A 22,915-nucleotide genomic window follows, 5' to 3' on the forward strand; every position below is an offset into this window, starting at 1 on the left:
ACACTTTACCGTGATACATGTACGAGTCATAAAGTTCTAGAGGAGAGTTGACAGGGTTAGCTAGGGCCACTGGTTTCTTGTTCTCAAATGTGTTAGGTTTAGGGATCACAAAAGAAAGTTGACGTTGAGAGGCTTTGCAATTTGGGTGTCTACATTTCTGGATCGTGTGACCTGGCTTCTTACAGTATGTACACCAGGGGGAATTATATGCATTTGGCAAGAATCCGGTCGGCTTACCACCCGCGCCCCCAAAACCTTCCCCAAAGGAGGACCTAACATTAGATAGTGAACCACGACCTCTACTACCCAGGGATCCCATCAACAAAGCAAACGCATCAGCCACTTTAGCGGCAGACATAGGATCAGTCTCTCCCCGTTCTTCCACATGCTTCAGAATATTAAAGGGTAACTTGTTCTTCCATTCTTCCAGGACCATTAGATTGAGCAACCCGAAAAGGTGGTAATGTTAAGGGCAGCTAACCATTTCTTAAATTGTCTTAGTTTCTCACTAGCAAATTCAACATAGGTGTGAAAGTCTGGTTTTACATACTTTCGGAACTGTTGTCTGTATCCGTCAGAAGTGATAGAGTAGGCGTCTAGAATGTTACCTTTGATCTCTTCATATTCTACCTCATCACTAAGGCCGTTGTATACCCTATAAACTTTTCCTACTAGCTTAGGGACAAGGAGAGACACCCACTGATCCTTGGGCCATTTATTCCTATTAGCAATGCTCTCAAAAACGCGAAATGACCCGTCAACATCAGATTCATCAAAAGGGGGAACTAGCGGAGCAGCTGTAGCGGGATTAAAGCTTGCTAACTTTTTCTTTGTATTTATTTCTTCCCCTCTAAACTTAGCGTCATTTCGTAGGGCTAACTCCTGAATTTCTAACTCTTTCTCCTGCCTTTTAAGTTGTAACTGAAATTCTCTCTCTTCTTATTTTTTCCTGTAGTTCTCTCGCTTTTCTTTCTGCCTGTAGTTGCATTTGTTTTTCATGCATCCTGTATTCTAGTCTAAGCTTCTCAATTTCCCACTGACTTATCCTACTCTTATCCTGTTCTTCCTGGGGACTGTGTATTATAGTCCTCGTAGAGGCTGACATGGGAGTTAACTCTTCTATGGCATTTCCTAGCAACTGACCTTCTTGCACTAGATGTTCAACAACTACATTCTTAATGACCTCTTTAGTCATCTGAGACGTGATGGGAACATCAAAATGTTTAGCGATGGTCTTCCATTGGTCCTTCTTTATATTAAATAGATGTTAAACCACAAAAAAAAAAAAAAAAATTATAAGCGAATTACTTAAGTGAGGAACTTGGCAGAGTGATAATAAAGGCAATCTTGGAAATTACCTAGATTATACTTAAGTAAACACTTATGAGTACAATCACTAATGAGGGGTAAACTAGAGAATTACGGCATTAAGAGGGATCCGGATTACTCTAGTTACGAGACTTGAGAGTGAGGAGCAAATTGTACTGAGACTTGTTATTGATAAGGAGGCGGATTAGTCCGAGAGACTAGTTAAAATGGTCGATTCTAACTAACGAGAAAAATGATCCGCAAAGTGAGGGGATTGAGGGTTCGCATGAACATGATGATCTCAACACTTGGATAACACTTACTACACACCTGCCTATGTGCAAAAAATAGAGATAAGTGCTATCGGTGAACACGCCTTTCTACCTGGTTTCCTGCTCTACCACTGCTATGCGATACCAATGAAAGTCACGAAGCACGTTTAACCCAAAAGGAGCTACTTGATCGCACAAAGGTAAATCTAAACCACACGCAGAGTAAGTCACAGAAAAAAAACACATCAAAGTCACAACACCACAGAAACACAAAAGAAAAAATAATGTAATCACAGAAAAAAAGTCACTGGAAAAATGGAACACTGAACATGGGTTATAATAGTCCTGTCACGGTCGCCAATTGTTACGTTCCCTGGTTAAACGGGTAAGATTGGCATCGGGGAGCCAGTGAACAATAACAATAAAAAAAAACACTGCAGGTTCAACTGGTGAGGAAATGCAAAGGGGACACTTTAAAAAACTATTTTAATAACCCATAATGAAACTGACACACATAAATATAACATGAAACATGAAACACAGATATATAACATGAAACACAGGAAAATGACATATACATATAACACAGAAATAAATACAACAATAGAGAACCCAACTTAATACCTAACAATAATCCTAATCCTATATGGAGGCAATGTGGAAAACACGGGACGAGGGGAAGTGATACTTATGCGGTGTCGCACTGGTGAAGTGCTGGGTGATGGTTGATCCCACGATAGTCCCAAGAGGCATTGTGTTCACTGGTTGAGGCCTGGACCTCGACTTGACTTTCCAGAAAGCCGAGCTTGCTTTAACACTTTCGCTGGAGTCGAACAGGGCCGCGTGAATCCAACTTCGGAACAGTAGCGGGGCTTCATGAGACGGTGACGTGGAAGGTTCATGAGACGGTGGCGTGGAAGGTTCACAAGACGGTGACGTGAAAGGGGAGGTGGAGAGGTGGCGAACGAGGTAACAAGCGGAGGAGGTGATGGTAGTGGAGTATGTTACGGGTGGGCCGTAACACTCCATACAAACAGGATTAGTCCCGAAAGAGTGGAAAAGAGCTGACATTGTGCCTATATACAAGAATGGTAGTAGGATGGAACCACTAAATTATAGACCAGTATCGTTAACTAGTATATTGTGCAAGGTATGTGAAGAAGTAATTAAAGCTAAGTGGAGTGAGTATCTAGAAAGTGAAAACATTCTGAGTGAAAGACAGTTTGGTTTCAGAAAAGGAAGATTGTGCGTATCCAATTTATTATGTTTTTATTCAGGAGTGACTGACACACTACAACATAGAGAGGGATAGGTGGATGCTATCTACCTGGACTTGAGAAAGGCCTTTGATAAAGTACCACACAATAGACTGATGTGGAAACTAATGAAGATTGGAAGAGTAAATGATAAACTAGCAAAATGGATGGAAAATTACTTAGTGGAAAGAGAAATGAGAACAGTGGTGAGAGGAAGGAAGTCCGAGTGGAAGAAGATAACCAGTGGAGTTCCATAAGGGTCAGTGCTTGGTCCAATCATGTTTTTGATTTATGTTAATGATATGCCAGTAGGAATTGACAGTTACATGAACATGTTTGCGGACGATACTAAGATTATGAGGAAAGTAAAGAATGTGGAAGATTGTAACAAGTTACAGGAAGATCTTGATAAAATATATGAGTGGAGTAAGGAGTGGCAGATGGAATTTAATATAGACAAGACCCATGTTATGAAAATGGGAAGAAGTAGATACAGACCAAACTGGGATTACAGGCTGTGTGATGAGAAAATTAAAGAGACCAATGAGGAGAAAGACTTAAGAGTAACCGTGCAAAACACTTTGTCACCGGAGAAACACATTAACAAGATTTTTTGGAAAACATATAACATGCTTCAAAATATTGGCCTTGCGTTCCACTACCTAGATGAAGGAATGATGAAGAAGATATTATGTACCTTAATAAGACTCCAGTTAGAATATGCAGCTTGTGTCTGGTCACCGCATATGAAGAAAAATGTGAAGAAGGTAGAAAGGGTACAGAGGCTGGCAACAAGGATGGTACCAGGACTCAGGGACTTAGACTATGAGGAAAGACTGTGGAAGCTGGGGGCTGACCACATTAGAAGAGAGAAGAACAAGAGGAGACATGATAACTATGTATAAATTGGTGAACAGGATTTACATACTGGACAGAGAGTTGATAAAGGTGACCACAAGTAATCATCTCCGAGGACATGGAAAAAAGCTAATAAAAGACATCTGTCTAAATGATGTGAGAAAATACAGTTTCCCGCATCGTAGCATTGATAAGTGGAATAAACTAAGCAGTGATGTCGTTGATGTGGTGTGTGTCAATCAGATGAAAGAGAGATATGACAGGAATGGACAAGGAGACAGGACACAGAGAGCTTAGCTCGGGCCCTGTAATACAGAAATAGGTAAATAGGTAAATACATACACACACATTCGTAACAACTGGCCCCCCCCTTACAAAAAGGTCGACCCGACCTTCCTCACACTATAAACTAGAACATTTAGGACAGTTCAAAATCTCTCAGATACACAGGAGGCCGGCAGTGACGGACAGGGCGAGCAGCAGTCTCCACCACCAGCTGGCTGTCACCTGCATCACCGCCCACTGCCTCCTCAACCTCCTTGGGGACGTCCTCCATTGCTTCCGGGACATCTTCTTCTTCGGCACTTCCTTCCTCCTCAGGCCACACCCTGTCCCCCTCTGTATACCTGGCATCTCGCATGCGGCGGTCGTACAGCTCCTTCATAGCGTGACTCGCCGTCCTCAGCTTGCTGCGCACCTCACGATGGGCCTCCGCGAGCAGCTCCTGCAAGGTGGCGGCGAAGCCCAAGTCCACCGTAGGGAGATGCACGTCAGGTGGGCGCCCGGTGGCCAAGTCCACGGGCAGGCGGAGCTCCCGACCGAACATCAGGCAGGCAGGAGTGTGCTCAGTCGCCTCGTGCACTGCGGAGCGGTAAGCCATCAGCATGGCGGGCAACTTATCGTTCCAATCGTTCTGCCCCGCCCTGCAGTACTTCACTAGCTGCTGCAGAAGGGTCTGGTTGAACCTTTCCACCATCCCGTCACTCTGGGGGTGGAGAGGCGTGGTCCGAGTCTTGTGTATCCCCAGCAGAGTCGCTGAAGACACGAGACTCGAATTCCCGGCCCTGGTCACTGTGCAGCTTGGCTGGCACACCAAAATGGGCGAAGAATTCACTCACTAACACTTCTGCCACCGTCTCTGCCTCATGGTTCGGGAGCGCATACACTTCAGGCCACTTAGTGAAATAATCCATGGCCACACATATATAACGATTTCCACGTGGCGTAACGGGAAATGGCCCGGCTATATCAACAGCCACTCGCTCCATGGGCGCTCCTACTGTGTACAACTGCAACGGAGCACGGTTTCTGTGGGCGGGCCCCTTCTTAGCACTACACACGTCACATGCCCTGCACCACTCATGCACATCACTTCGCATGCCCATCCAGTAGCAACGTTGGCGGAGACGGTGTAACATGCACCGCTCACCCACATGACCGCTTGTCACTCCCCCGTGCAGCTCTTTCAACACCTCAGCACGTAAGGCACGGGGCACCACCACTAACCACACATCACTCCCCACACCCCCAGCCACTTCCCAGTGCTTCACCAACACTCCCCGCTCGTTGACTCGCAACACCTCCCACTGATCAGCCAAGCACTTAGTGGCAGGGCTCTCTGCTGCCACTTCTATCCAGCCAGGCCGTTCACCACCAGCCTCCAGCCAGCAGACAATGGGTGCGAGATGGGGTCCATGCGCTGCGCCGCCCGCCACTGCTCATCGCACTCAGCGGCACCTGCAGGCACCCGCAAGCAATGGCATGTGATGTCTGAAGGGGAGCCAGGTGAGTCGGCCTGACGTGGGCGTGGACGAAGGGTGTCTGGCTCCTTAGCAAAGCAGTGTGAGCAACCTGCCTCACACGGGCGTCGGCTCAGGGCGTCAGCATTGCCATGCACACGCCCAGGCCGGTGCACGACACGGTGGTTGAATTGCTCCAAATGGCCCAGCCACCACGCTAACTGTCCCTCCAGCACCTTCAGCGACTTCGACCACTGCAGAGCGGCGTGATCGGTGCGGACAGTGAACTCAGCACCGTAGAGGTAGGGGTGGAAGTGTTCCAGCGCCTTCACTACTGCTAGCAGCTTTTTTCGGGTTACACAGTAGTTGCGTTCAGGCTTGCTAGACTTGGTGCTGTAATACGCCAGCACATGCTCTTTCCCGTCCCTCACCTGTGACAGGACCACCCCCACACCTTCAGCACTGGCATCGGTGTCCAACGGGTATGGTAGCTTCGGGTCAGGGTAAGGCAGCACCGGCGCCTCCATCAGCGCCTTCTTCAGGCCCTCGAATGCAGCCTGACATGCCTCGTCCTACTGGAAGTGTGCCCCTTTTCTGGTGAGGCGGTGCAGAGGGGCAGCCACTGTGGCGAAGTCAGGCACGAAGCGGCGGTAATAGGTGCACAGGCCCAGGTAACTCCGCACCTCAGCCACACTGCAAGGCACCGGCCAGTCTGCCACTGCTGCCACCTTCTGCGGGTCCGTGCGCATGTCCTCCTGGCTCACCACGTGCCCCAGGAATGGCACCTCACACTGGAACAGGAAGCACTTCTTCAGGCTGAGCTTGAGATTAGCCTTCCTCAGGCGGTGCAGAACCTCCTCCAGCCGCGTCAGCTCCTGCTCGAAGGTGCCCCCAACATGATGACATCGTCCAGATATACAAGGGTTGTCTTCCACTGCAGTCCGTCCAGCACCCATTCCATGAGGAGCTCAAAACAGCCAGGGGCATTGCAGAGGCTGAAGGGCATGACGTTGAACTGCCACAGGCCCTGCCCAAACGAGAAGGCTGTTTTTGGCTTGTCCTCATCTACCATCTCCACCTGGTGATAGCTCGACTTCAGATCCAGGGTGGAGAACCAGCTGGCCCCCACCAGACTGTCCAGCGTGTCACAAATCCTCGGCAAGGTATAAGAATCCTTCACAGTCACGTTATTCAGCGCTCGGTAGTCCACACAGAAGCGCTGTGAGCTGTCCTTCTTCTTCACCAGGACTACAGTTGACGGCCAGGGACTGTCTGACCATTCTATCACCCCCTGCACCTCCAGGTCATTGACTGTGTGCTGCATCTCTTCATGGTGGGCCGGTGCAACACAACAAGTCGGGCACTTGATGGGTGCACTCGTCCCGGTTGATGGTGTGCTTGACAAGTGACGTGCGGCCCAGATCCAAGTCACCCTGACTGATTACATCAGCATGGCGACTAAGGGTGTCACGCATCTGCTCCGTCTGCGTCCCCGTCAGGTGGGTGGCGCTTCGCTGCATCAGGTCCTCTAGGAAGCCTGACAGCGAGTCCGCCACACACAGCCGCTCTCCCTGCCGCCGCACCTCGGTCCGCTGCACCTCTTCACACACCCCGACCGGCGTGCCAGCGGGTATATTTTGAGCCTTGTCAGAGAAGTTAGCCAGTAACACAGTGACTAACTCCTCCCCCGCTCCTACAAGGCTCCTTCCAAGTGCCACACCGTCAGCCAGCCACAGGTCACTCACAGGCTCCACCAGACCCTCGTCCTCCTTCATCACACATGTTAAACAGCACTAAACACGGGCCTCGGTGTGTGGGGGCAGCCTCAGTCGCTTCGTGGTAACTACCTCGGCACGCCTGACTTCATGATGGAAAGGCACGTCATGGCCACGTACCATTATTCTCTTCTGTCTGAAGTCAACACAGGCGTCCATCTTTGTCAGGTAGTCGTATCCCAGTAAACACTCCTCGTCCAGGTCAGCGACGAAGACCGGCATGTCTTCCTCCATGCCACCTACATGCACATGAGCATTCACCACACCCTGCAGCGACATGCAGTCCCCTGTTACTCCACACAGCTGTTGAGGCGAGTCTGGCAACCAATCAGCCTCCACCAGCCCTGGCTGCACCAGCGTGTGATCTGCGCCGCTGTCCAGTCATGTGACACAGCCTCCCGTCCACGGCGCCTCTCACCTGCGCGCTGCCAACAATGTAGTGACACTTCACACAAGCCGGGGCACTGGAGTTTTGGCCAGCTGAGAGGCGGCCCCTGCCTTCAGCCTGTAGTCGTTTCCCGCTGACACTACCTCCTTCGGGCTGGGGCAAGCGCTGGAGCGGTGTCCAGCCCCGCCGCAGTCCTCGCAGCAGGGCTAAAAGGCGACACAATCAGGCCGGTCGAGAGAGCGTGCCCTTCGCTTCCTCGGGCACCATGCCCTCATGTGCCCCTTCTCACCGCACCACCAGCTGAACGCTCCCGGGCTCACCGCACATGACGCTGGACCCCTCTTCACTTCAGCCTTGCGTCCTATCACGTCACTGCGGGGCCGGGCAAAGGTAGACAGGGAGCTCACGGTCTGCATGAAGGCCTCAAACTCCATTGCACGAGCCAAAGCCACTTCCACGTCAGCTGGGTGTGCCTGCCTCACATAAATCTGCAGCTGGTGGTCACCAAGGCATCCAAGAAGGCATCACGCTCCAACACGGTGACCATTTCCTCACCGGCCGTTGGGTATGCCCTTCTCACCAGTGTCTCTATGTCGTGGGCCAGCTGGGACAGCATCTCGCCCCTCTCTGCCTTGTCCTCTTCTTCAGCTGGGCACGATTCACCTCAGCCTGGTGGTGGTGCCCAAAGCAACGACGCAGTGCCTCAACAATGTCAGGGAAGGATGCACACTGCGTTGGCGGGAGGTGGCCAAAAACCTCGATAGCTAGACCCCTGAGAGCTGTGGCCAGCTACAAGGCCTTCTCAGCCTGGTGCCCCTTCTCACCGCACCACCAGCACCACCAGCCGAACGCTCCCGGGCTCACCGCACATGACGCTGGCCCCCTCTTCACTTCAGCCTTGCGTCCTATCACGTCACTGCGGGGCCGGGCAAAGGTAGACAGGGAGCTCACGGTCTGCATGAAGGCCTCAAACTCCATTGCACGAGCCAAAGCCACTTCCACGTCAGCTGGGTGTGCCTGCCTCACATAAATCTGCAGCTGGTGGTCCACCAAGGCATCCAAGAAGGCATCACGCTCCAACACGGTGACCATTTCCTCACCGGCCGTTGGGTATGCCCTTCTCACCAGTGCCTCTATGTCATGGGCCAGCTGGGACAGCGTCTCGCCCCTCTCTGCCTTGTCCTCTTCTTCAGCTGGGCACGATTCACCTCAGCCTGGTGGTGGTGCCCAAAGCGACGACGCAGTGCCTCAACAATGCCAGGGAAGGATGCACACTGCGTTGGCGGGAGGTGGCCAAAAACCTCGATAGCTAGACCCCTGAGAGCTGTGGCCTGCTACAAGGCCTTCTCAGCCTGGTCCCAGCCCTGTGCAGCCACCAGCAGATCAAACTGGGCAGCATAGGACTCCCAGGCCACCTTACCGTCGTACTCGGCAGGCTTGCGAGACTTGAAGCGGGGGAAAGGCGAGTGAGGCGGTGAGGGTGGAGGCGACAAAGACAGCGCGCGCGCCATGCCAGACAAGGAAGCGAGGGAAGATGGCGGGGAACATGACGCCAATAAACCCACATTTCCCAGAGGCCGCAAGGCCGCTGGCGGGCCCCCAGGAGCCCTCCACGGGCCCGCTGCTCCAACAAGGCCCCAGTCCCCGCCCACGGCACCAGGAGGGGCAAAAGCGACACTCCCAAGGCTCCCAAAACTCCCCTTGTCGGGCCACGGGCACCCCGCCATATCCGGTTGGCGCCAAACTGCCTCACTCCTTATGTTTCTCACCTCATCCCGCAGCGCCTGCAAGTCCTTCTCCAGCTTGCCCTTCACCGTCTGCAGGTCACCCTTCACTGCCTACAGGTTCTGCTCCAGTTCACCTCGCACACTTTCGCAGGAACGATCCGTGTAATCCTGCACCTCCGCCCTCAAGGAGCCCAGGCTAGACTGCAACACCTCCATCAACTGCTGTGTGTGTTCTGCCTGCCGCCGTGCCTGTTCTGACTGTTCTGCCCTCATAGATGCCAGCATAGAAATTATCAGCTCGAGCTGGTCATACTTCCTCTCACCCGGCTCAGCCTCACCACCACCGCCATTAGCCTCAGCATGCTCCATCATGCTAACCAGTCACAAGCAACCACAAGCACGGTAAAACACAGGACACTAAATCCTCACTCCTGACACCACTGTTACTTTCTCACCCGTGGTTGTCCGCTTTCACTGGCTGCGTCAGCTTCGTTGTCATGGCCCAGAGCACACAGGAGCACATCAGCATGAGGCACACAATGGGGGGGTGGGTGGCGGGCACCGCCGGACAGAGAAACACCAGCTTTCTCACGTCTTTACTGAGTCTTCAGTTCACAGTACATTACAGGGCAGCCTCCACACACACACACACAGGGCAATCAGGCACTCCACAGGCATCCCCAGGGGCGGGCACAACAGACCACAGCAGCAGGCAGCACGTCTAGATTAACAGAGTGTGCTGGGAACGTGCGTCTCCCAGTCTTGCCTTGCACGCGCTCACTTACAGACTGCTGACACTCACAATGCCAGCCCGCTCAAACACACATATGCACATACACACCACATTCATAACAGTATATAACATTTTCTGCTTAGAAATGCATGTTCTCTCACCTCTTTCAATATTTACAAAAAGTCGTGTTACACCCTGCACTATATGTGCAGGGTACACCAGTGTACCAATACGTTATGGTTTTTAACGCTCCATACTACAAAACACTATCTCAGGAATGCTGAGTTGTCATCCGCGGTTAATGTGTTAACATGATGAAAGAAATAAGAGGACAATAATCTAAAATTTGGTGTGGGGTCGTCATGGTAAACATGGGGCCGTCGGGGAAGGCTGTTGTGGTCAGGGACCGTCATGACCAGGAAGCGACTTTGAAAGATGTGTTCAAAATAAAATAATCTTTCACTGTACGTATACATTTGGCATTAAACACATTTCTATTATGCTTATTAATGCTTTTATTAATAAACTTACAAAGACATAAAAATGCCTATGAGAAAGGGAAATGTTTAAACAAAATGATTTTATTAGCACCTTCTTCCTCTATTTTGCTACTTCCTCCTCTGATGTGTCACCATTGTCGTTATCTTACACTTATGCCTGGTGGGCTGGTGGCGAATTGCGAATCTGGGGTGACGGCAGATTTGACTGGGTGGAATGAGGAATGTATGCCTCCATGCCAGACACTAGCAGCTCTATTACGCATTCATCACAAAGAGATGGGTCTCTGACACGGAAACAGTAATGTTACGGCCCGCCCGTAACATACTCCACTACCATCACCTCCTCCGCTTGTTACCTCGTTCGCCACCTCTCCGCCTCCCTTTCCACGTCACCATCTCATGAACCTTCCACGCCACCGTCTCATGAACCCTCCATGTCACCGTCTCATGAAGCCCCGCTACTGTCCCAAAGTTGGATTCACGCGGCCCCATTCGACTCAACTGGAAGTGTTAAGCCAGCTCTTGGCTTTCTGGAAGTCAAGTTGAGGTCCAGGCCTCAACCAGTGAACACAACGCCTCTTAGGTCTACCGTGGGATCAACCATCACCCAGCACTTCACCACTGCAACACGTCATAAGTATCCCCTCGTCCCGTGTTTTCCACATTGCCTCCATATAGGATTAGGATTATTGTTAGGTATTAAGTTGGGTTCTTTATTGTTGTATTGATTTCTGTGTTATATGTATATGTGTATGTCATTTTCCTGTGTTTCATGTTATATATCTGTGTTTCATGTTTCATGTTATATCTATGTGTGTCAGTTTCATTATGGGTTATTAAAATAGCTTTTTAAAGTGCCCCCTTTGCATTTCCTCACCAGTTGAACCTGCAGTGTTTTTTTTTTATTGTTATTGTTCACCGGCTCCCCGATGCCAATCTTACCAGTTTAACCAATGAACGTAACAATTGGCGACCGTGACAGGACTATTATAACCCATGTTCAGTGTTCCATTTTTCCAGTGACTTTTTTTCTGTGATTACTTGTGTTTCTGTGGTGTTGTGACTTTGATGTGTTTTTTTTTTCTGTGACTTACTCTGCGTGTGGTTTAAATTTACCTTTGTGCGATCAAGTGGCTCCTTTTGGGTTAAAAGTGCTTCGTGACTTTCATTGGTATCGCATAGCAGTGGTAGAGCAGGAAACCAGGTAGAAAGGCGTGTTCACCGATAGCACTTATCTCTATTTTTTGCACATAGGCAGGTGTGTAATAAGTGTTATCCAAGTGTTGGGATCATCATATGTTCATGCGAACCCTCAATCCCCTCACTTCGCAGATAATTTTTCTCGCTAGTTAGAATCGACCATTTTAACTAGTCTCTCAGACTAATCTGCCTCCTTATCAATAACAAGTTTCAGTACAATTCGCTCCTCACTCTCAAGTCTCGTAACTAGAGTAATCCAGATCCCTCCTAATGCCGTAACTCTCTAGTTTACCCCACTCATTAGTGATTGTACTCATAAGTGTTTGCTTAAGTATTATAATCTAGGTAATTTCCAAGGTTGCCTTTATTATCACTCTGCCAAGTTCCTCACTTAAGTAATTCGCTTATAATTTTTGTTGTTGTTTAAGATCTATTTGATATGGCTTCCGCTCAGTTTAACGTTGAAGATTTTTGTGCTGACCCTTCTCTGGAACAACTTAAAGGTGCTAATATCAAAAAGGACCAATGGAAGACCATCGCTAAACATTTTAATGTTCCCATCACGTCTCAGATGACTAAAGAGGTCATTAAGAATGTAGTTGTTGAACATCTAGTGCAAGTAGGTCAGTTGCTAGGAAATGCCATAGAAGAGTTAACTCCCATGTCAGCCTCTACGAGGACTATAATACACAGTCCCCAGGAAGAACAGGATAAGAGTAGGATAAGTCAGTGGGAAATTGAGAAGCTTAAACTAGAATACCGGATGCATGAAAAATAAATGCAACTACAGGCAGAAAAAGAAGATAAAGAGAGAGAACTACGGGAAAAAAAGAAGAGAGAGAATTTCAGTTACAACTTAAAAGGCAGGAGAAAGAGTTAGAAATTCAGGAGTTAGCCCTACGAAATGAAGCAAGCATCCAGGCAGGCCAAGCTCCGCCATTCCACCTCCTGCCTCCAAGCCGCTTTGACCATGCCGCGCAAAGCTGCCTCCAGCCCCAGCCCTAAAAAGCACAATTTTCTGCCTTTCAAAGATAAGCTTGAGCTTATAAGAAAGTGTGAGACAGATATAGCTCAGAGTGTCATTTCAGTGCAAATAGGTATCCCTAGATCAACAGTATCAACAATTTAACATATAACATAACATAACATAAATAATAGGATAACAAAGGGCCACCAGGGCCCATCTAGGTTATCCTGTATCAGTCGCACAGCGACCTCGTCATCAGTACTTAAAGATACACTTACAATAACACAATACATTATATACTAATTCTAAATATTTGGCCCATTAACAGGGGTAAGTCCTGCAGCGAAATCCTCTACAATTTGTGGTCCCCATACATGGGGATCATGTCTTGTTTAACTATAGTAAATTTCTTATAAAAACTATCATGCAGCACTATACATAATTATAAATCTAATAAATTTAAGTGCTTATCTAATCTGTTTTTAAACATTGTCAAACTAGTGCTATTTACAACCGTCTCTGGCAATGCATTCCAGAAGTCTACCACCCTATGACTAAAGAAATATTTTCTTATATCTAATCTAATCTTACATACTATACTAGTTAAACTGATCGGTCTATAATTATTCGCATCATCCTTCCTACCTTTTTTAAATATTGGAGTAACATTAGCTAACTTCCAGTCCTGTGATATCTCAGCAAACCTAAGTGATCTTTCAAAGATTAACTTAAGTGCTTCAGAAATACTGTCTACACCCTCCCTAAGTACTCTGGCATGTAGCTCATCAGGACCACTAGCTTTCCTATCGTCTAGTTCAAGAATATTTGGAAGAACAGGGACAAGTACCGTGAGACCGTTGCATCATGCAAGTGTTTTTATTTCCAAAAATGTACTGTACAACACCATAATGTGTTTAATAAGAAAAGTTAGATATAAATGAAGTCTTTAATAGTACTGATTTAGTCTAAATTAGTGTTTTTTAGAGGTTATAATGATGTTTTCCGGGGTCTAGGCTCGAGATTGGTCCCTATCCCTCCTAATTCTTAAGTATCCTACGGAAAAAATTGCTTCACGATTCAAATAAACGCTGATTCGACTGGTGAAAAACCGCCCTAACCCTGTTGAATTGCGAGGATCCCCTGTACTCTCAATCATTCATATCTTTCTCTGGTAGATTCTGGAACTCTTTACCTGCTTCTGTTTTTCCGTCTTCCTAAGACTTGACTTCTTTTAAGAGGGAGGTATCAAGACATTATTTGTTCCTTAATTTTAGCTAACTACTTTTCTTTTATATATATATATATATATATATATATATATATATATATATATATATATATATATATATATATATATATACAGGCAACCCCCACTTAATGAAGGGGTTACATTCCTAAAAAACCCTTCGTTAAGCGAACCAATTATAACAAGTTTGACCCCTGACTGAACTTTTTAATAAAAGTAAAAATTATGAAAAACATTTAAGCAGTTTGATTTAAGACTAAGTCATTATACTGTACACTAATGTATGTATGTAAGTAACTTTATAATGTTGATGATCTTAAATTTATGAAGGGAGGGAGAGTGAAGCGGGAAATACGCTGTGGAATGTAAACAAAGGGCACATTATTGTACTGCATACAAAACTTATGTACCACATTTCCACAAGGCTTTCCATTTTATCCATTGCAGAGTCACGAGTTCAGGTGGTTCTTTTAGTTTGCAAGGAAGACATGATCTCACCATCCTTCTTAATAGAGTCTGCTGACTTGAAAATGGTAGACAGTAGATGGAGTCAAACCATGGTGGGAAGCAATGCTATTAGTTTTCTCGACTCTCTTGTGTCTGTGAATAATATCCAGCTTCACTTCGAGAGTAAGAGACTTCCTGATCTTCTTAGCAACGCTAGGCGACATTGAAGGGCGTTTTGTTGGTAAGTTGAGTGAGGGAAGACAAGCTGCTGCTGACGCTGTTATTGTTTTAAACTAGGGGAGTGAATGGTGTGCGTTTTATCCACAGGGATTGCCTATATATATATATATATATATATATATATATATATATATATATATATATATATATATATATATATATATATATATATATATATATATATATATATATATATATATATATATATATATATATATATATATATATATATATATATATATATATATATATATATATATATATATATATATATACACACACACACACACATATTATATATATATATATATATATATATATATATATATATATATATATATATATATATATATATATATATATATATATATATACACACACACACACACATATATATATATATATATATATATATATATATATATATATATATATATATATATATATATATATATATATATATATATATATATATATATATATACACACACACACATATATATATATATATATATATATATATATATATATATATATATATATATATATATATATATATATATATATATATATATATATATATATATATATATATATATATATATATATATATATATATATATATAAATGTTTACAGTCACAGCAGGATTGGTGTGTAGCCTACTAGTAAAGATCAGAGTTTTAAATGCAAAATATTGGGATCTCGTGCCCACGCTCTGGAATCATTTGAGTTCTCCACCTTTCGGCTTTGACTTAATAGTAATTTTTTAACTAAATTTATCTGTGCTGTCTATCACTCCCTTAACTCCTCTAACTATAGTAAATTGCTTGACTATTAAACTTCCAAAGTCGAGCATATTCTGTCTCTATACCATTTCATTTGGAGATTTCAATGTTCACCACCAGCTTTGGCTTTCCTCTCCCTTCACTGACCATCCTGGTGAACTAGCCTTCAACTTTGCTATCCTCCATGACCTAGCGCAACTAGTGCAACACCCTTCTTATATTCCTGACTGTCTTGGAGACATGCACAATATTCTTGATCTCTTCCTTACTTCTAATCCTTCTGCTTATACTGTTACCCTATCTTCTCTGTTGGGCTCCTCCAATCACAATCTCATTTCTGTATCTTGTCCTATTTCTCCAATCCCTCCTCGGGATCTCCCAAAGTGGAGGTGCCTCTGGCATTTTGCCTCTGCCAGTTGGGAGGACCTGAGGAGGTATGCTGATTTTCCCTGGAATGATTACTGTTTCCATGTCTGAGACCCATATCTGTGTGCTGAATACATAACAGAGATGATAGTATCTGGCATGGAGGCATACATTCCTCATTCTTTTTTTCAACCTAACCCTTCAGAACCTTGGTTTAACACAGCCTGTTCTCGTGCTATACATGATAGAGAGGTTGCCCATAAAAGATACTTGAGCCTTCCATCTCCTGAATCTTGCACACTTTATACTCGTATTTTAAGCTGGAATAATGCTAAGTCTGCTCTTCAACTTGCCAAACACTCCTTCACAAATAGAAAATGTCAAAATCTTTCAAACTCAAACGTCCATCGAAACTTCTGGCATCTGGCCAAAAACATCTCCAATAACTTCACTTCTTCATCTTTTCCTCCTTTATATTTGACATTTAAAACTCTGATCTTTACTAGCAGGCTACACACCAATCCTGCTGTGACTGTAAACATTTATATATATATATATATATATATATATATATATATATATATATATATATATATATATATATATATATATATATATATAACTTTATAACGAAAATGAGGGTAGAGAAAGTAGGAGAGATCAAAGAAGGGACTACTGTTAGAAGCCTCAGACAACTGTGTTTTGGTTAGGAAAAGAAAATGAAGATTAATAGAAGAGAGATGGTGTTCCACAGATTGAAAATTTGATCTAAGACCATGAATGTTGCAGAAGTTAATGAAAAAAAAGTTGAGGGAGGTGTCAAGACAGTTTGGGTTGTCATCGAGAGAATAGTCCGACCTGGAGACATTTCTGGTCCCCTCCCCAGAGGGGAGTGAAGAAGGAGAGTTGTCTTTAGAGGGCAAGCTGTGACTGCCCCCTTGAGTTGTGAGACACAACTCAACCAAGATCGCAACTAACTTTAATGGAAAGTTAACAGCAACCCCTGAACTAGATCTATTAGACCTCTCTGGGGATGAATTATCGTTTTGGTTGGTGTCTACTACCTATTCCATATGTTGCCACTAACCACTGTCTCATAGGATGCAGGGTCATTTCCTGAGACATTTTTTTGAGAAAAGATGCGTCTTATGAGCCATCAAATACAGTAAATCTAATACCGATCCCGTAAAGTCCGAGTTGAACTGCTCACCTCTCTGCTATAGTGCCAAATTGGTGTACCTATCACAGTGCAATAGCCAAAAGCATGATAGCCAAAGTGAACCTATGGTAGTAATTCAAATTGACACTAGGAACTCCAAGCTGTCAATTTTTTGTGATTTTTGCCAAACTTTTATGGCAATATATTAGTATAAAAATGAGGAAATAGTACAGTATAAAAAATCTTAAGAATTATACATGTCTCTTAATGCTTTCTTTCCTCTTTCCAAATACATATACCATTTCCTCAGCCTCATGTTTAGGCCTCTCCAGTAGAATTTATTTGTCTCATTCTCAGTCCTTTTCTCATTTTTTTTTCCTTAGCTTCACTTCTCAGTTCTCTCTCTCTCTCTCTCTCTCTCTCTCTCTCTCTCTCTCTCTCTCTCTCTCTCTCTCTCTCTCTCTCTCTTCCATTTCCACCTGATTCATCCCTCTTTTTATCCATATATTTTTATATTCTGCCGTACCAGCCGGCTTTCCAGTCCTTATTAATAATTCTTCTATCCCCACTTACAATCTCATTTTAACTTTCAGTTGTCTTTTGGTTCCATCACTATATTTACCAAGTCTGTATATTTCTTCTATTTCTTTCTCAACTCTGTTCTTCATCTTGAACCACTGAGATAATTTCCTTAACCATCTCTTTCTCTTCCTCTCTCATAAATTTCACAGGATTCTTTTTTTTTTTTCTTCTAGTTGATATATAACCATGCACTTCTATTTGTCCACTGTATCTTGCGCTAATTATAACTTTTGTTTGATCATTTGTATGACTGTGTCTTTCATTTTCTCTCTTATTTGTTGCTTAACTACTTCAGCAAACTTCACTTTTTCTTCATCTTGTTCTTTTTTCCAGACCTTCTTCCATTCCTCTTAGTTTTGTCTTACTTATCTCTTTTCCTGTTTCCACATTGGACATTGGTGTGTGTGTGTGTGTGTGTGTGTGTATTTACCTATTTGTATTTACCTATTTGTGTATTACAGGGCCCGAGCTAAGCTCTCTGTGTCCTGTCTCCTTGTCCATTCCTGTCATATCTCTCTTTCATCTGATTGACACACACCGCATCAACGACATGACTGCTCAGTTTATTCCACTTATCAATGCTACGATGCGGGAAACTGTATTTTCTCACGTCATTTAGACAGATGTCCTTTATTAGCTTTTTCCATGTCCTCGGAGATGATTACTTGTGGTCACCTTTATCAACTCTCTATCCAGTATGTCAATCTTGTTCACCAATTTATACATAGTTATCATGTCTCCTCTTGTTCTTCTCTCTTCTAATGTGGTCAGCCCCAGCTTCCTCAGTCTTTCCTCATAGTCTAACTCCTGAGTCCTGGTACCATCCTTGTTGCCAGCCTTTGTACCCTTTCTACCTTCTTCACATTTTTCTTCATATGCGGTGACCAGACACATGCTGCATATTCTAGCTGGGGTCTTATTAAGGTACATAATATCTTCTTCATCATTCCTTCATCTAGGTAGTGGAATGCAAGGCCAATATTTTGAAGCATGTTGTATGTTTTCCAAAAAATCTTGTTAATGTGTTTCTCCGGTGACAAAGTGTTTTGCAGTTACTCCTAAGTCTTTCTCCTCATTGGTCTCTTTAATTTTCTCATCACCCAGTCTGTAATCCCAGTTTGGTCTGTATCTACTTCTTCCCATTTTCATAACATGGGTCTTGTCTATATTAAATTCCATCTGCCACTCTTTACTCCACTCATATATTTTATCAAGATCTTCCTGTAACTTGTTACAATCTTCCACATTCTTTACTCTCCTCATAATTTTAGTATCGTCCGCAAACATGTTCATATAACTGTCAATTCCTACTGGCATATCATTAACATAAATCAAAAACATGATGGGACCCAGCACTGACCCTTGTGGAACTCCACTGGTTACCTTCTTCCACTCGGACTTCTTTCCTCTCACCACTGTTCTCATTTCTCTTCCCATTAAGTAATTTTCCATCCATTTTGCTAGTTTATCATTTACTCCTCCAGTCATCTTTAGTTTCCACATCAGTCTATTGTGTGGTACTTTATCAAAGGCCTTTCTCAAGTCCAGGTAGATAGCATCCACCCATCCCTCTCTATGTTGTAGTATGTCAGTCACTCTTGAATAAAAACATAATAAATTGGATACACACGATCTTCCTTTTCTGAAACCAAACTGCCTTTCACTCAGAATGTTTTCACTTTCTAGATACTCACTCCACTTAGCTTTAATTACTTCTTCACATACCTTGCACAATATACTAGTCAACGATACTGGTCTATAATTTAGCGGTTCCATTCTACTACCATTCTTATATATAGGCACAATGTCAGCTCTTTTCCACTCTTTCGGGACTAATCCTGTTCGTATGGAGGTTTCCACAATATCAAATATGGGGTTCAACAATTGATCCTTACATTCTTTTAGCAACCTCCCAGATATGCCATCAGGCCCCATTGATTTATTAATATCCAGATTGCTTATAATTTTCCTTACATCTTCCTTAGTAACCATGATGTCCTGCATTTGCTTTATTTCCGTAGGCCTTCCTCCCATAAAATGCTCCTCCTTTGTAAACACTTTGCAAAAGTTGTCGTTCAAAATTTCAGCTATCTCTCCAGCATCTTCATATACTTCTTCCCGTTTTTACCTTTTCTATTGCCTCCCTTTTATTTAGTTTTCCATTTATGAATTTGTAAAACATTTTGGGTCACTATCACAGTTTTCCACCACCCTCTGTTCATATTCCTTCTGTGCTGTTCTCCTTACTTCAACATATCTATTCCTTGCTGTTTTGTAGCCTTCCCTTGATAATACATCACTGTTTTCTTAAGTTTCTTCCATGCCTTTTCTTTGTTCTTTTTTGCTTCTTCACAATTTCTATTAAACCACTGTTTATTATTTAAAGTCCCCTTTCTGTAATATGGCACAAACTTTTCACAGCAGAGTTATACAAATCCATAAATTTATCGTACTTCAATTGCATATCTCTTTCCTGGTATACCACGGACCAGTCAATTTCATTAAAGAACTCCCTTATATGGTTATAATTTGCCCTAGTATAATTTAATTTTTCCTCCCTGCGTTCCACAATCTTATTCGTGCTTAATTCTGTATCCAGCTCAAAGCTTAGGACATCATGATCGCTTTTCCCCAAGGGACTTTCATGTTCAATTTCCTCTTTTAGAGAGATTCCCCTGGTAAATACCAAATCCAACCTTGCTGCAACATCTTGTCCCCTGCACCTTGTTGGTGATCTCACCCACTGTGCCATCAAGTTATTTGTTGCTACCTTTAACAATTCTTCTGCCCACTCACCACCTTTCACCACTTCGTAGTCTTCCCACACTATTTCTTTGCAATTAAAGTCTCCAACTATCATCACTCTATCCTTTCTGTTGAGTTCTTGCTTCATTCTGTCTAGAGTATTTCTCATCACCATTTGGTACTGTTCATATTCCCAAGCACTGGTTCTGGGTGGTATGTATACTGTTATAATATTAATGTCCCTCTTGCCATCTGTTATAAGCATACTTATCACTTCCTCATTTCTCTTACTATAGTTCACCTCCTTCACTATCAGATCTTCCTTAGTAAGAACCATTATACCACCACCTCCTTTATTTTTCTATCATTTCTCCATACTTTGTAGTGTTTTACAACAAACCAGTCTAGCTTTATTTCGGCCTTAGCTTTGTTTCCACTACACACATTATGTCCGGTTCGTTATTTCTTAGGTAATCCATACATTCTAGCCTCTTAGACAGAAATCCATCTATGTTCGTGTAAGTCACTTTTATTCCATTCCTAGTCTCGTTCTTCCATGTAATGCCTATTCCGTCTGTTTTATCCACCACTTCTTTAGCCTCCCATTTCTCATCCTCCAAAAACTTGATCTTTTCCTCCTCTGTTCTTTCGTCATTCCTCTCCTTCACTTCAGATACTAGCTCCTTCATCTTCATTCTCTCATCTTGTGACATATTTCTTCTTATGTAAATTGTTTTGGTTTCCTCAGAGTCCTTAAGTTTCCAAGCCCTCCTCAACAAGGCCTCCGCTGCCACCTGAGACTTTAATTTCAATTTTAATGGTCTATTCTTGCCTTCCTCAAAAGCTCCCAATCTCCCACTTTCTTCTACCTCAGTATATAGGTCCTCTTCTTCCACAGAGATCTTGTTCAGTAAAGACTTAATCTTGTCATTTTCCTTATCCCTCCTGTCCTGCCAGTTCCTGTTAGTTTCCTCCCACAATCCTATTATGATCACACATTTTTTCTTTTCAGCGATATCTCTCACCACATACTCATTATCCTTTAGTACCTTTACCATTTCCCTCTGCATAATCCCTTTATTTTCCTCTTCCTGCTTTTTTACTATCTCCCTAAACGACCTTTGCACCTCCAGATGTTCATGATTCACTTCTTTCATCTTAGTGTCAATAAGATTAAGACATTCCTCTTTCTTCAAGTCCCCTTCGGATATTTTTATCTCCATTTCCATGAGTTTAGCCTTCATTTCTTCGCATTGTTTCCTTAGTTGTTGGTTTTCTTTCTCCATCTCTACTTTTTCCTTCAACAGCTCTTTATTCTCTAGCGTTAACAAGAAGATCTCTTTTTTAAATGAATCATTCTCGGCTAGAACTCTATCCAGTTTTTCTTCTATTAACAAAATGCTTAGGAACTTACTCTCCAGCGCCTGGATTCTTGCATCCAAGTCAAGTTTCTGCAGTCCTTTTGGCGTAGTAATAAAACCTTCGAAGTCTCTAGTTTGCCTGGACGCCATTTTTGTTGTTGTCAGCTGATTACGGCCAGAGCGATCACTGTCCACACTCCCCTCTCAGGGATCACTCTCCATATCACTCACTTTCAACACTAAGAAACAGTAGGACATTTACGGACACAAAACTTAGAGTTACCCGGGCCCTGTAATACCATAGGTATTACAGGGCCATAGGTATTCTTCCTGTACGCAGCCGGAGACGAGCTGTCCTCTCTCAATGACGGCGACGGTGTGTGTGTGTGTGTACGTTGTTGCATGTGCATGCATGTGTGTGTTCGTTTTATACATGTAGGTTTGGTACATGTGTGCAATTACATATCCAAAGGACTGTTTCCACATTGGTGTGTGTGTGTGTGTGTGTATGTGTGTGTGTGTGTGTGTGTTCGTTCTATACAAGTAGGTTTGGTAAATATGTGCAATTACACATCCAAAGGACTGTTGCATAAAAATAATGGTACAGCCTGGATATAGCCAGCCCTACTATCCTAAGACAAATAATTTCAACACAAGTATAAATATTTACCCATTAAGATCATAAACTGATTTTTTTCCTATTGGACAGGTTCTGAGACCAATCCATTTTTTGTGGGGCAAAGTGATGAGGAGAACATCGCACAAATCATTGCTTATGCTGAGGGTCCAAGTGGCTCCAACAAAGAGTACCTTTTCCAGCTGGCTGACACCATGAGGACTTTGGGTGTATTTGACCCACATTTATTCAACATTGAATCCAGAGTCAAGAAGATCTTACAGATTTGATGTGTAGGACTATCTATATAACTCTGGTTTCTCTAAACTCTTCAATTTAATGACCCAACCATGAAGTTTGAATTTATAAACTCCAAAAACATATATCACATGAAAATATTGAATAAAGATTACTTTGACTTGTGATAATAAAACTGATAAAGACTGTTATTTTCAATAGCCTATCCAAGAGAGCAATATAAGTGGAACCCCCATACATGTGAAGAATACTCTATACTGGGGCAGGTAAGGCCCCTGTAGAATTAACAGTTGCAGGGATGAGATATTTGGAATGCCTAACTTCATGGATCAGGAGTCATGATTTCTGATCAGAGGCAGTCCTGGCTAGTTTTGCACCCTGGGCAA

General features: G+C 43.8%; 1 protein-coding gene across 5 annotated transcripts in view; it reads left to right on the plus strand.

Moving 5' to 3' along the window:
- LOC123505634 (putative glutathione-specific gamma-glutamylcyclotransferase 2) overlaps nt 1–22,714 on the plus strand; it is a 41,947-nt gene extending 19,233 nt beyond the window's left edge. For 4 of the 5 annotated variants that reach the window (XM_045257207.1, XM_045257190.1, XM_045257209.1 and 1 more), the window contains one exon: nt 14,417–14,736. In XM_045257207.1, the coding sequence (XP_045113142.1) occupies nt 14,417–14,643 (227 nt within the window). In that variant the 3' untranslated portion in view covers nt 14,644–14,736. Of the gene's footprint in view, nt 1–14,416; nt 14,737–22,364 lie in introns of those variants that run through there. The other variant, XM_045257206.1, reaches the window with a different exon arrangement.
- Nucleotides 22,715–22,915: the final 201 nt, after the last annotated feature.

Source organism: Portunus trituberculatus, chromosome 18 (genome assembly GCF_017591435.1).
Source record: "Portunus trituberculatus isolate SZX2019 chromosome 18, ASM1759143v1, whole genome shotgun sequence".
Lineage (NCBI taxonomy): Eukaryota > Metazoa > Arthropoda > Malacostraca > Decapoda > Portunidae > Portunus > Portunus trituberculatus.